This window comes from Glycine soja, chromosome 6 (genome assembly GCF_004193775.1).
Source record: "Glycine soja cultivar W05 chromosome 6, ASM419377v2, whole genome shotgun sequence".
Lineage (NCBI taxonomy): Eukaryota > Viridiplantae > Streptophyta > Magnoliopsida > Fabales > Fabaceae > Glycine > Glycine soja.
Genome location: NC_041007.1, coordinates 5,899,501 through 5,914,124, shown reverse-complemented (window position 1 = coordinate 5,914,124; position 14,624 = coordinate 5,899,501). Strand labels below are relative to the sequence as shown.

Here is a 14,624-nt window from a genome sequence, read left to right as displayed (position 1 = left end):
ATATATGTAATTTAATAAATAAGATCTATTAATTTTTATTTAATAAAGATCATTACATATATATTGATCTATCTAAATTATTAATGTCTTATTTATTATATTTTTACAACCAAAAATAATTTAGATTAAAATTATTATAATTTTTTCTTGTTATCATAATTTAATCATAATCTCTATTATGATAACAAGTATCTAATTCTAATAAAAAAAATTTCAAATTAACAATTTAATAAAAAAATAAATAACCATTTTTTATTAAAATTAATAACATAATAGATTATATCTCTATCATACACATTTATTTGTAACAAAATCTTCAGAGAATTTAATATAATAGGATCATTTTTAGAGGATACATAAGATATCATGCCTAACTTAAGTAGCTCTAGCTCACTTAATGATGCTTTTTTTGCTTGCATTTTCATTTTTTCTGGTGGGTTTTGATTTAAGGAATCAATCACTCCCACATTATTTCTGCTAGAAATGCATCAAATGGATATCGGGCACCCGCACATCAAATCTGGTATCAAATTTGATTTGTTAAAGTTGTTGTAGCATTTATTTTTGTTTTTTTATTGGATTGATGATATATAATTATTTTTGCCTCAATGACAATGACATATTAATAATAAGGTTTGATAACGTGATAGATAAAGTGTTATGTCATCACTTAATAAAATGAGATAATAATCTAAAAATAATATATTTTTCGGACATAAAAAATATATTTAAGTCCTTTATTTTTCCTCTATTTAATCATATCATCCCATTGAAGATGTACTCGTAATTAATTAAGAAAATTATTCTTATCTAATTGAAAGGAACTTTTTGGTTGATAGCTTTTTTATAGTCAGAACTTCACATAAGAGTTGTACTTGTGTGTATATTGAAAAAAATTATGCAGGCAACATTTTTTTCATAGCCATATTATCAATGTAAATTACTATACACTGATTTGATCGATAACTAAAATTTATGAAATATCCCTTTTCAACATCTTTATGTTCTCCATTCAATACATATTTTTTGTTTACATTTATTTTCTTACCAAGTTCTCTCGAGGCATTGTTTGCATGAGAAAAATGTTAGTTGACACTTCTTGACATTCTTTTTCCGGCAAGTTATTAAAATCGGAATGGGCGATTGGTTTGACTGATTTAACCAGTTAGGTGTCCGGTCTGATATGACTACAAAACCGAGAGATTAATAAACCGGTCAAAACCGTTTAAATCGATCGAAAACCGATGAAAATCGACGGTTTTTCGTTTCAAAACGGGCTGATAGAATCCGTCTGATTTAGTTTTTTTTTATAAAAAAATAAAAATCTTTTCTTTCCTCACTAGCAAAGATCTATCATAGAAAAGACCAGTCTCCCTCTTCGTCGGAACCACCACACGGGCCATCTTCTACCTTTGCCTGCAATATGGAGCCGCCATGGCACCGCTGCCTCGTCTCCTCTGCTTGCCCCTGTGTTGTGGCTTTTGAATTTTGGAGTGTTTAGTTCTCAATTAAATATTTCACTGCTTTTGCTATGTGTTTTTTATTTTTTCAATGTCAATCAACAGCTGAAATAGCAAGTCATAAATCACGAAATTTTATTTTTCACTGTCATTTAGTATCTTTTCTTTCACGTAGCTTTGGAGCTTGAAAGGTAAAAGTAGCTTTTTGATTTTTGGTCTATCCTTGACACTTGACACCTATTAACTCTTTATTACAGTTTATATAAAAAGAACTCTTTATTACAATTAATTTGTAAAGACCTGTGGTTCATATTTAGAATTTTGTAAGTTCACTTTTCATTTTTTTTTATATTATTATTTTGTTTAAATATTATTTTGTGTGTAGGTTCATTACTAAATGTTTAGACGGTTGGTTATTTTGATGTGTGCATATTTTTAATAATTCAACATTAATACATTATATTAAACATTTAAAATTATTATTTAATTATTATCGGTTGAACTATGGTACTTCAACCTAGTTTTAACCTTTGAACTTTAAACAAATGGCTTTACCGATTCTGATTTTAAAAATCTTATTTTTAAGGATTCTCTTTATAATTGATAATAATTTATTAGAAATTATCATTTTTATATATTTAATTTGGTTTTTCATTTAATAAAAAATAAATTTATCAAAATTAATAATTTTTAATAAATTATAATTAAATATAGAAATAGTATGGAAGGGAGAGTGCTGCTAGCTAGCATTCCACTTGTTAGCATTTACAACCATACTGTAAAATGATCTTGCCAAGCAGGACCTTTAATTTGTTTTAAAAATTTGATAAAAAAAATTTTCATTAAAAAGTACACGGAAAATATATCAGTAACACTAAATGCTAACTTTTTCATTCAATTTTTAATTCTTTAATCGGGTTCTCTCAGTTTATTGGTTAGTATAATTATATTGATCTGCATATTTATATAAAATGCATTTACTTTATTCTCTATTTTGTACGATAATATTTTTTATATACCTTATATGAAACAACTTTTATTATCTCTTTTGCGTTGAAGTAAAACAGGGTGATACGATAGATAGAGAAAGAGAGAGTTAGAAGTTAGAAACATAGAAAGAATATTCAATCAGATCAAAGAACGAATCCCATCAACAGACTAACATCATCATAAACAAGCGTTTTCGCAATAATTAACATCTCCTCATCCGTGATAATTAACAGCATTGTTTATCTTAATTAATTTTCTCGTCATTTAGAGAGCGAGCATCACGAGGGAAGCGATGGCGGAAGCAGCACCAAAGAGTCCCATGTAGACGCGGGAAGCATCGCTGCTGGGACCTGGTGCCAAAGCAGAAGGTGACTGTGCAATGTTATCACCGGCACCGTCGGCGGCGGTTGTTGCAAGTGGCACCGTAGCAGATGTCGCTGCTGCTGCCGCAGATTCAACGCCAGGTGCAACGATAGGCTTGCTAACCTGAAGAACCGAAACGGTGTCGGGTTGGCTCGTCACGGACCTCACAAGCACAACCTCGAAAGGTGCATTCGGTGCGGCGGCGGCGGAACCGAACGCAATCTCCCCCTCGTTGATGAGCGCCACGTAGATGTAACCCTGGTTGGGCTTGGCGACACCGGAGGATTGGAATAGGGTTTCGACCTTGGTGCGACTACCTTCGGCTTCCATCAGCTTCTTCTCGTCGTAGAAGTTGACGAGCACATGGGTGCTAAGGATGGCCTTAACGGCGTCTTGCGACTTGCCGGAGAGGGAAGCCATTGCGGCGTCGTCAAGGGCAAGGACTGTAACGGCGTTACGGCTGTTGATTTGGTCCGCCAGCTTGGTTTCAGTTAGGTATTTGTTGAACTGTGCATATTCGGGATATTCGCCCAACAATTTGGTGATGTCCAAACCCTGAATGCTTGAACAGAATGCCAAGACAAGAGCCACGGACAGAAGAGAAGATCTTGTGTAACCCATTTTATTTTTTTTTTACTTCTGTTTCCTTCTCTTCTGTTTTATTTTATTTTATTGTTTATATCCGAAACCAATCTGGATGATGAAAATGTATGGGATTGTTGTGTTGGGTATTTATAGGGGTTCTGTGGGATCAATTGAAGGTTATTTTTAGTTGGAGTCAAATTTGGGAGCGAAAGACTCTATCTGGGTGATCATTGCTATTTTTGATGGAGGTTTTGGTTGGTCAAGCATGGTTTGTGTAATGAAACGTACGTGCATGACGAGGGATATAATAATATAAGCATGTAAAACGAGTATTTATTGGTGGATCGTGATGCGATGCTAAATATTTAACGAAAATGTCTCAACCGATTAGCAGATCAGCAAGAATCGCAGAATAATTCTTTTGACTAGAAAAACTGCAGAATAATGTTATGTTATATTTTTGTTTGTATCTTTTCAACCAGTCGTGACCGTCTCAACAAAATTATCTTCTCTCATGTTAATTTATTCTTTTACCAACATGCATGTTGAGCGTCCGTTCTTCCTTTTCTCTCATGCAAAGGGCTATCAGAAACCCGAAACCCGATACCCAAGTGTCCATCTTCATTTTTTTTTAACAAACTTTAAACTTAAACTTAATTATAAATGAGTTTTATTTTTTTACAAACATGCATGTGAAATTATCTGAAACCCAAATGTCCATGCATCTTCATTTTGCACTTCATGCGCAACCAATGCAAAGAAGTCTTGTATATTCAACCTATTTTGTTTTCTTTAATTTGACCATTTTTAGTTAGATGATTATTGAACTATTTTTTTGTGATTGAGTTCCTTATTTTTTAATCAGATCAAGCATGCCGATATCTTGACCAATTTTCACCATCGCATGCATGTAAGATTCTTCTGAAGCACTTCCTTTTGTGTTTTTAACCTTACAAATGAATCTATGTCCTAGATAGAATAATTGGTATATAAAAGTTTAGCTTCAAACACAAAACTAAATTGAAACTATTCATAATAAAATTATTCAAAAATGTTGCATATGTATTTTCTTTATTTCACACTTTAATCATTTTATTAATTCATCTTTCAAGTCATCTTAATATATGTTTTATTTAGGTTATTTTAAAGAAATAATTAAAAAAAATTAAGAATAAATAATATTTTTAAATTTATGTTGTTAAGCATGTTAATAATTTTTTATTTTTTAGAAAATATAAACTTCTTTAAGAAGTTAATTAAAGTATACTAATAATATAAATAATTTTTTCAATGTAAATATGAAAATATTATAAAAAATTAAAAGATAGTGTCATCAAGTCCTGAGTTTGTAACATAACATACTTAAAAAGAGAGTTTTATTATTCATGTTATTCTATTTTGAGAAAAAATAATTTTAAATATTATAAATAGTTATTTGTGTAAAATAAATAGATGATTAAAATATTTATATATATTTAATATTAATATAGTTGTTTTCTAAAAATTATTACGATCATATCCAAAAAAAGATACCATAGTATGTTAACAACAGTCTCAAGATTAGATAGGAAAATCTTAAAAAAAAAAAAAACATTTGTTAACAACTGTGTGACCTAAACATTCAACTAAAAGATAGAGAAAGTCTCATTTAAATACTAACCCACCTCATTCACAAAAATCAACGAAGTCACACCATTTATCTCATTGATCTATCTGCTAGCAAGCAACGTTTTCAGCAAAAGGAGAGAAGAAGGTCCAAGTTTGCGTTGGAGCTCTGACAAGTCGGCGGCGATCACAGATGAGAGTGCTTTGGCAGTAAATTTCGAAGAAAGAGACAAAGACGGTGGGGAAGAGGGCGGCGGAGATAAGGGACCTGTCCCGCTGCTTGCGATTGTGAACCCTGACCAATTTCATAACTCGCCGGAAGACTGCCATGATCTACAGTGGTGTGTGGTTACTGATTTTGTCAACGGAGGCAACACGGAGAGAGACGGTGCATCCAGGAGCAGCGAGAGAAAGCAAACCAAAAAAATGCTGACTTGTTGATATATTTTTTTTTTTTCACGCATGTCAATTTTTGATTTGTTATATCTAAGGATATGCGTTGGTTAATTTTTAATTTGTTGTGTTTAAAAACAATGTCTACAAAACTTTATTCTAAAAGATAAATCAGATGTTGAAAGAAAGAGGGAAAATATTACTTAGAATCTTCACATGTACGTGGAAATAGAATCTTCTTTTATTACTCTTGATAGAATAGATACGTTGACTGAAGAACACATAACAGGGATTGAGAGTTTGTAAAGAGCTTCAACCATTAAATGCACAGAAACACGCAATGTAAAGGGCCAACGAACTACAACAGCTAGCCAAGTCGTATGATCAGGGTAGGTGGGACATTAGTTTATGTTAAGAGCCAACGCAATAGCGAGCCCTTTCTCTTATTCTTAGCTAGGCAGCTGCATTAGTTTATGTTTAAAAAACATTAGGTGTTGCACAATCATTTGTTTAAATTCATTTGTATAAAAATAATAAAATAAGTATTTTTTTTTTTTACTTTTTGGTCTGTTTTTAATTTCAAAGGAGAAAAAAATAACTGCTTTTTTTATACTTTTTTTAAGAAGAAAAATTTATGTGTTTTTAAAAAACTTTTTTTAATTTTAAATAAAATGGCCCATTATAAATTTTGTATTTTGGAGGCTGGGTCGTTTGAGCTTGGAATTGGTCTTGTTCGATAAGGTAACACCTAATCATTTAAATTAGTATTGACACTACTAACCGTAATAATTTAATCATTTTATCTTTCTTTTTCTTAATTACCCTTTCAACAATCCTTCTCCTTTACTCTCTCACTTCTCTATCATAACACTCCACCCCATTTCTCTTTCTCTCTCACACTATTTTCTTCACCTCCTTTTTAATTATAATCAAATTAAATATGATACAAATTAATATCATAATTTGATTTAATTAATGTTAATAAAGATAATTTATATCTAATTAATTCAATTTTAATTACAAAATATATTAATTATTAATAAAAATGATAAATTGTTTCACAATTAATTACATGTTTAGTTAATTAAAAAATTCATAAAAAAAAATACGTAGGAGTAAGTACATGGATAGGCATACGGTAGCAATTGGCCACGTAACAACAAACCTCGAATGCCATGTGTCACACTTTTCAAATGCTTGACTACACCCACCCCTCAGCAAAACCCAACAACACCAACGTTATACATGGCCATTCTCCCCTGCACGCCGCTCCCATTTCTTTCTCTGAGAACCACGTTAACCTCAACACTGACAAATCCACCAACAACGAGAATTCGGTTGTTCCTAGCATTGAACACATTCGCCAAATTCGAATCTGTGTCTTCCTCAACCTCTTCATCATCATCATCAACAACGTACCAGCAGGTGCCGGAGCAAAATGCTAACGACATGGACTGCATAGCAGATAACATGTTTCACAGGTACACATCCAACGTCACCAAGAGGAGTGGCAAAAAAACAAGCATTGTGTGAATAATCATTAACTATTGTCAGGAAATAAAAAACACCACAAGTAAAAGGAGTTCTATATCATCCCCATAAATCACTATTGGATTTTTGTTCACTCAAAAGGAAATTTCTCTCAATCTTGTTTGGTTCTAAAACAGACTTCACATATTTTATTTACTAAATTGTTATCTTGTGTTTTTCAACCTCAAGAATTAACTAGGTGATTTTTAAAAAAGGATGTCCTAATTATTTGTGACACAAGTCCATGAAATACAAACCATTTTGTAAGCTCTCACTTTTCTCTAGTAAGTCTAGTTAAACTTGAATTGTTTTCTTATGAGATCCTAGTGTTTGCACTTGTTTCACAGATGATGGATGAATTGAAATATGTTATTTGAATCACTAACAAGTTATCTGTTGTGCATGACCGAATTTCGAGGACGTTAATTGGAACAGGTGGACACAAGGATGAGCTCTATTTCCTCATAGGGGGTTCACACTTTTCCTTGTCCAATTCTCGGATCATTGAAATTCAATTAATAGGGTGATGAAGTTTTCCTCACCCATCTTATGTTCTTCTTATTTATGAGACTCATTCTTAAGAGTCTTCTCTTCATAATGATTAATTGTCACCAAATTTCAAACATAATTGTTCTAATACCATAAATGATTATATCACAAAATAATTATGTTTTATATTTTATATTTTGCTAAAGTATAAATATATATAAAAGAATTACAGTAAAATCTTCTAAGATTGAACTATACAGATTGATTATTTAAATAAAACTCCTAAAATTATGTCTAGACTAAAAACAAATTAATTTACATAATACTAATAATATAAGTTAATATACTAATTACACATAATTACACAAATTTATTATATATTGTTATCTTGTCATGATATCATTAAAATCTCCTTCTGCATCGTAGCATAAAGTTGTCATTTCCTGGTTATGTTACTTAATTGGTCCTAGGGGCTTTGCTCGGGTGTATCAAAAAATATATTATGTATCTTTTGGAATTTTAGCTTTTCATAATTTAAATTCATTCTTATTGATAATTGTTCTGTTATGGCAGTTTTCTTTTTCTTAGCTGTAACGTACGAGGAAAAAAAGGTTTGAACCCCGACACTTGAAACATGAACCTATGCTATTAGGTAAAGTGAAATTATATATACTTGTTTATGGCTTCCACCGAGTATATCTTCGTAAAATGTTCCCCAAAATATTTGAACCCCTGGCACTTGTGCATATAATTTTATGTGCTTTATTAGTGCTTCGATTTATTTATTTGTGGTACATTCGATATATTTGAAAATGCAGAGAGGAAAACAATTAGAACGTTAATTAACAGCATATTTTAATATACTTTTTTAAAATTTTTTTATTAGATAAAATTCATATAAAAAATAAGTAAGGCGGATTATACTTCTTAGTGAACTTCGTATAAATTTCACTTAATAACAAATATTGTGTTGAAAAAATATATTTTAAATACTGCAGCAAATGCATAATATAAAATTATATATAGTTTATTATTATTTTACTTTATTTTTTAATATACAAGTATATATTAAAGTAATAATTTAATAAACAACAAATAATTTAAAGAAAATATGATAAACAAAAAATAATTAAACTATAAATAAGTTGAATGAATTAAATTTAGATTAAAATAATCTATAAGTCTCTTAATTATTTAAAATTTAAATAAATTATTATATTTTAAAGTTTATAATTAATTCCTTAAAATTTTTAATTATTTCTTATCACATTCCTATTAGGACTCTGTTAACTTCAGAAATTTAATTATTTTTTTTAAATAACTCAGGGACTAGATCACTGGTTTAATTATTCATAGGTCTCAATTTTTTTTTTAAAAAAATAATATGCCGAATGAAACATAAACTTTAGCAAAAATGTGATTAAAGAAAACAATTTATAAATTTAGAAACTTAATACTTATTAAAATTTTCTCAAATAGGTAAAAGACTTGCGGAAAAATATAAGTATATAAGCTTAGATTTAAAATGTGCAAGTCAAGCTCAAATAAACGAATCAATTTTATTAGGAACAATATAAGTATTAGTTTAAATGTCCAAGTCAAACTCAAATAAATCAATAAATTATATACAATTTTTATCAGGAACACAAAATAGGTATATACACATAGATTTAAGTAATCTCTAAGACTCTAAGTCAAACTCAAATAAAGGAATCAATTGTGTACAATTTTTTATTACAAGTTATTTAAATAATATGTCTTACAATCTAAGTTTCCACTAAGAAATAGTAAAAATTACTACTGGTAGAACTACGGTATTTCATAACACCATTTTCACGTTACCCCAATGATTAAGGTATTGTGGTTCGTGGGGTTTGATTTTGTTGGTGCCAATTAAGAAACCTCACCCCTCGTATTGTTTTCCAATTCTAAGGAATTGAAAATTCATTCATTGAGTGGAATCCACGTATTCGTTTCCTTCGTACTCCGTGTTTACGTCGTTCGTGTCTGGAAAGTGGGGAAAAAAGATAACACCACAATTTCAAAGCCCCATTGCTTTTCCTTCTCCTCTAATCCAATCGCCACACACACTTGCGAGATCTAATTGTTCCAGAGAACCAACAATCAGGTATATTTCTCCAATTCACTTTCTTCCTTCGTTGATCCAATTCTTCAAAATCATCATCATCGATGACTGCATGAATGAATTCACGGAATATCTTGAGACGATTAGTTGCTGAATTTGTTGGAGCGAATTTGAATCGTGGAATTATTATTAATTTGCAGGGGATGGCGGACGATGACAAAGCGGTTGGGGAAGGTGAGATGAAAGAGACGACGGGTGGTACCAGTCCTTCTGGGAGTGGAAAGAAGAAGAACAAAGGTTTCTTGTTGCGTATTTGGAACGGGATATTTAGGTTACACGGCGATGATTTTGAGAAGAGACTCCAGTACATTTCTAAAGAGGAAGCTCAAGTCATGACTAGAATGAACAGGAGATCCCGATCCTGGAGGAGAATTTCCCGCAATCTTATTGTATTTTCTGTCATATTTGAGGTGCGCAGCGTTAATAGTTGATTACACTTTTCCTCCCATTCAATATTTTGTTGCCATTCAATAGTGCATGCTTTTCTGCATTTCATTGTGAGATTGTTATGTGTGTCAGTTTTATCATATTTTGTCCTTTGAACATGACAGAAGTTTCAGTTGTCCCTTTGCCAATGTGAATTAATATTTAAAGGATTTATAATTTGAGTAAATAGCTTATACACTTTCCTGTGTAAAGAGTTTCTATGCTATCATCCAATCACAAATTACAGTTTATGGTAAGTTCATTGACTTTTACAATAATTGTCTTAATCTTAAAAGTTAAAAGTCTTACCAACCTACCATGATTTGTGATTGGTTGACAATGTGAGGGATTTTATACTAACCCTTAAAATTTCTAACTTGTAACTTCTCTACCAACAAATTGATATTACATTGCTTAGTTTTTTCGAGTTTAGGACCATCAGAGCTAGTTAATTACAGTTTTACAGATATAGGATGGAATAATAAATCAGAGTGGTCATTCATTTTTACTAATTACCCAACTAAGTGGTTACTTATTCTCTCTATTTCTAAATAAGTTGGTCTTGTGGTCCTACTCTGTTGTTACAGCAATTTTTTAAATGGTAATTAAAGAGAAAGAAGGAATGTGCTTAAAATAGTTTCAACTTTCAGGTCGTTGCTGTAGTTTATGCTATTATGACAACTAGATCAATCGATCTGAATTGGAAAATGAGGGCAATCCGGGTTTCACCAATGTTTCTTTTGCCTGCACTAGCAGCTGCTGCCTATACAACATTTGTCAGCTTCACAAGGATGTGTAAGTGTCTTAAGCTTTACAATTAACATGCACATCTTGCAGAAGCTAGTGTACATTTTTGTTTCTAATTTTAACAATTGAAATTTGAAACTTTGGAAGTATTTTTATGTCTATGTTACTTTTTTATTTATCGGCAAATATTAGTTGTTAATTGTTAGTGGGGGGATTCCAATCCATGCCCCCTCCCCCTCCCTTCTCCCTTTCCCACTAAGCCAACACTATATCTCCTATTTCCATGTCACTTAATCTGCAGTTGTCATCTATGTCAACGAAATCTTAACTTTTATGTTGTAATTCTCAAATTTGATTTTGTCATGTGGTCCTATTTATGATGCAACTTAATATTGAAAAGAGCTTTCAATTCATCTGTCATTAGAATATTTTCTCCAATAAGTTAGGATGGCAAAATTTCAAAAGTGAGTTTTAACTTTTAAGCCAATAATTGTTGATAAACTTCTGTGAGCAATGCCTTCAATAATTAAGAGAGCCAGAGGAAAAGTCTGTCGTTTAGTCCTTTCCTAGGTGAATGCTTTTTAGGAAAGAGTGTCTGATTTTCTTCATGCTATCATATTCATTGCTCTGATGTAGCCTGCAAATGCTGATATCAATGCTGGATCAGTATGTTTTAAATGCTATAAAAATTCCTGAAGTTCGTGCAATCATGTTCAAACAGCTCTAATGAAACTTATGTGTAGAGAAAGATGCATGAAGGTGCAGCATTTGATACTAATAAGTAGTTTCTCACTGTCAATCATTAGTTATAAAAGCTATTCTTCACAATTGTAATGATTTTAATTTTTAAAACATTGGATTCCAATTTAAAGATGCACACCTTTTGGACCGGCAACTAGTGCTTAGAGTTTTATAATTTATATGCCAAGTGAAAATAAAATTCCCTTACTTTTTGAATTTGTGATTTTATAGGTGATCGCAGGGATAAGAAAATTCTTGAAAGGCTTCGAGCTGAAAGGCAAGAAAAAATTGATGAGCTCAAAGAAAGGACAAATTATTACACTACACAACAGCTCATTCAGGTGATTGTTTGAAGCAAGGCTTGTTACATGGTTTTCAATATCACCATCTTTCATTTCTGGTGTTTGGAGTGGAACTTCGGGGTTGTAGTCTGCTGGGGTTCATTAATATTGAAATCTTAAGTTGAAAGACAGTTCATTATATAATTTTCAGAATCCAATCAAGTTTGATGACATGGCTCCTAATTCTCAATTAGTTTTTAAATTTTTATCCGTGACATTCAAAATTCAATGCTTCTATTTTTCGAAAGAATCAATAATGTGAACATGTGAATAAAATCACGTGACTGCTGTAATCGGGTTCATTTATTTCATTGATTTAACAGCTATACCCATGTATATACTTTATAAAGTGCATTACTGAAAGAGCAGCTCTTGATGGCAACTGTTTGCGACTGGTTTAATATTATTGTGTGTTTCACTTGTGATCTACTCAGAGATATGATCCAGACCCAGCTGCAAAAGCAGCTGCTGCAAGTGTTTTAGCATCTAAGTTGGGTGCAGATTCTGGTTTGAAAGTGTACCTGGGAGATGAATCCAGTCCCAGTGCTCCACTGGGGAGGAGCAATGACATTGAAATTGTGCAGTCCTCTGGACTTCGAAATCGGAGACAACTTCAATCTAGATCCACTAGTCCAGGGACAACCACACCAAATTTTGCTGATCAACAACTAGTTGGTCCAGGAGGAATCGATCAAACTCAGACTTTTGAGCTCAATAAGCCTGTTGTTGTTGAACATCACTTACCTCAAAGTTCAACCACACAAGATGGAGGATGGATTGCACGAATTGCAGCTTTACTTGTGGGCGAAGACCCAACACAGTCATATGCGCTCATATGCGGTAACTGCTATATGCATAATGGTAAGGGGGCTAGATTTGATCTTTTATGATCATGTCCTTTTGCATTTATTGCAGAATAAAGATGATTGTACAAGTGCTATTTTGTTTTTTTACAATAGACCATGTTAATAGATGAATACAACAGTAAAAAAATGTGTATTCTTATCTGCTTATTTTCTTTCAGGTCTGGCTCGGAAGGAGGATTTCCCAGTTATCACATACTACTGCCCGCATTGTCATGCCCTGAACAAACCGAAGCAATCAGATGAGCATATCTCTGGTCTTACTTCTCCAAACACGGGGGGGACTCCAAACACAGATGATGGTGTGACGGATGCAGTTAAGAATGCTAGGGCTTCTGCAGCCGAGAGTGTAATCACAAGCAGTAGTCCCGGAAGTGCTTCTAGCTCTGAGATTGAGGAAGTATCAGAAAGGGCAAGCGTGGATGAGAAAATTGATTAAAAGGACAGCTGTTTTCTTTTTTATGATTCAGCTGTCGGAATTACATGTCATGGCCCTTGTTCTGGACACAAACTGACTATATATAAGGGGAGAATTGCAATTGGTTTCCTTGGTGGCTTTGCAACAGGAAGAGTGATGAAATACTTAGATACATAGATTACACGTATTGCTTGTTAAGGCAGTTTTGGCTTTATTTTTTCGTTTTTTTGTGACATTATATCGTGACAGTGTTCTAGTTCTAGTTTTAAAACTTGGATTGTACCTGAAAGAAATTTTGAAAACGGGATTTGTATCCATTGTGTTTAATGGATTTAAATTTGATGTATCCATGAGCTATAATTTCATTCTAGGATTACCGACTTAGTCCAATGTTATGTTTCTGGTTTTTTGTATATATACTGTATACGCAAGAATTATTATTCATTTGTTTCGAACATTTATTACTGTACTTGGACAAATAGAGCACTGTTCATTTGCTTGGCCATTATTTCATTAATATGATTTATAAAGGAACATAAAAGCTACAAGTAGTATGATGGAGGTATTAAGCTTATGGGTGATGATATATATATGTCACCTGCCCAATTTTAGGGGTTGACTTGTAAGAAGGTAGGGATTTTTCATTGAACAGAACTTCCATATAGTTTTACAGGTGTTGAATGTGTTGTTGTCCAATTAAAATTAAAATTTCATATTGATAATATGCTTAATAGGCATATTATTAAGCATATTATCGAGATAAAATTTTAAGTTTAATCGGATAATAATACATGTTATATTTATAGAATTATATGTAAGTTTTGTCAATTTTTTATTATGATATGACTACTAACAGTATATGTTATATCAAAATGAAATAAAGTTAATAAATAGTATTAGAAATTATAATTATATAATCACATGATATAAAAATGATATAGTTATACAGTATAATTTTTTTTTTAAAAATAATATATGTTTGGATTGGCTGGTGTTTCTCAATCCCGAAATCCTATATGACATCAAATTTGTAATTTTAAAACCCAAAAATGAACTCATGATTGAAACCATTCTATATTTTTTGCTTCAATTTTTTCAGATTGATGGAATCATTGAATCAAGTCGGATTTGTGTTCACCCTTAGTTAAAATTACTGGATTAATTAAAACATAAAATCAGTAAAAACATATTCTCTAACATATATTTTACAATTGTCAATGTTATGTTTTTCTCTCTCTATAATTTTGTAACTGTTATGCATAATTTGTTTTATAATAAGTATTCATCAAAGGTGTATCATTTTAAAACTAATTTTAATTAAACTATCAAACTAATACATCTTTTACATATTATTCATTTTATCCGTAAAAAAAGTTGTGATAAAAAAAAATGAATCGTCATGTGATACCACTATAAAAAAGATGAATAAAAAAAGATGAATTGTCTTGTGATACCACTTGAAACATTCATTTATGTCATAGGTTAAAGTAATAATAAACTCAAATTCTTTTTTTAACATTAAATATG

At 31.5% G+C, this 14,624-nt stretch overlaps 2 protein-coding genes across 2 annotated transcripts; one reads left to right on the top strand and one right to left on the bottom strand.

The window, feature by feature from the left end:
* Positions 1–2,568: 2,568 nt before the first annotated feature.
* On the bottom strand, positions 2,569–3,504 carry LOC114414025 (fasciclin-like arabinogalactan protein 10). Its single transcript, XM_028378399.1, has one exon. The coding sequence runs from the start codon at positions 3,432–3,434 to the stop codon at positions 2,715–2,717; it is 720 nt and encodes a 239-aa protein (XP_028234200.1). The 5' UTR covers positions 3,435–3,504; the 3' UTR covers positions 2,569–2,714.
* Positions 3,505–9,260: 5,756 nt separating this feature from the next.
* LOC114415055 (uncharacterized protein At2g24330-like) lies at positions 9,261–13,548 on the top strand. The gene is made up of 6 exons (XM_028379566.1): positions 9,261–9,543; positions 9,702–9,971; positions 10,638–10,782; positions 11,707–11,816; positions 12,251–12,677; positions 12,841–13,548. The coding sequence occupies exons 2-6, from the start codon at positions 9,705–9,707 to the stop codon at positions 13,116–13,118; spliced, it is 1,227 nt and encodes a 408-aa protein (XP_028235367.1). The 5' UTR covers positions 9,261–9,543; positions 9,702–9,704; the 3' UTR covers positions 13,119–13,548.
* The last annotated feature ends 1,076 nt before the right edge of the window (positions 13,549–14,624 follow it).

Excerpts from the sequence above, each read along its gene's own strand:
- LOC114414025 (XM_028378399.1), bottom strand. The coding sequence starts at position 3,434 with ATGGGTTACACAAGATCTTCTCTTCTGTCCGTGGCTCTTGTCTTGGCA.
- LOC114415055 (XM_028379566.1), top strand. The coding sequence starts at position 9,705 with ATGGCGGACGATGACAAAGCGGTTGGGGAAGGTGAGATGAAAGAGACG. Across the intron at positions 10,783-11,706 it reads TGTCAGCTTCACAAGGATGT|GTGATCGCAGGGATAAGAAA; the intron begins GTAAGTGTCTTA and ends GTGATTTTATAG. Across the intron at positions 11,817-12,250 it reads CTACACAACAGCTCATTCAG|AGATATGATCCAGACCCAGC; the intron begins GTGATTGTTTGA and ends TGATCTACTCAG.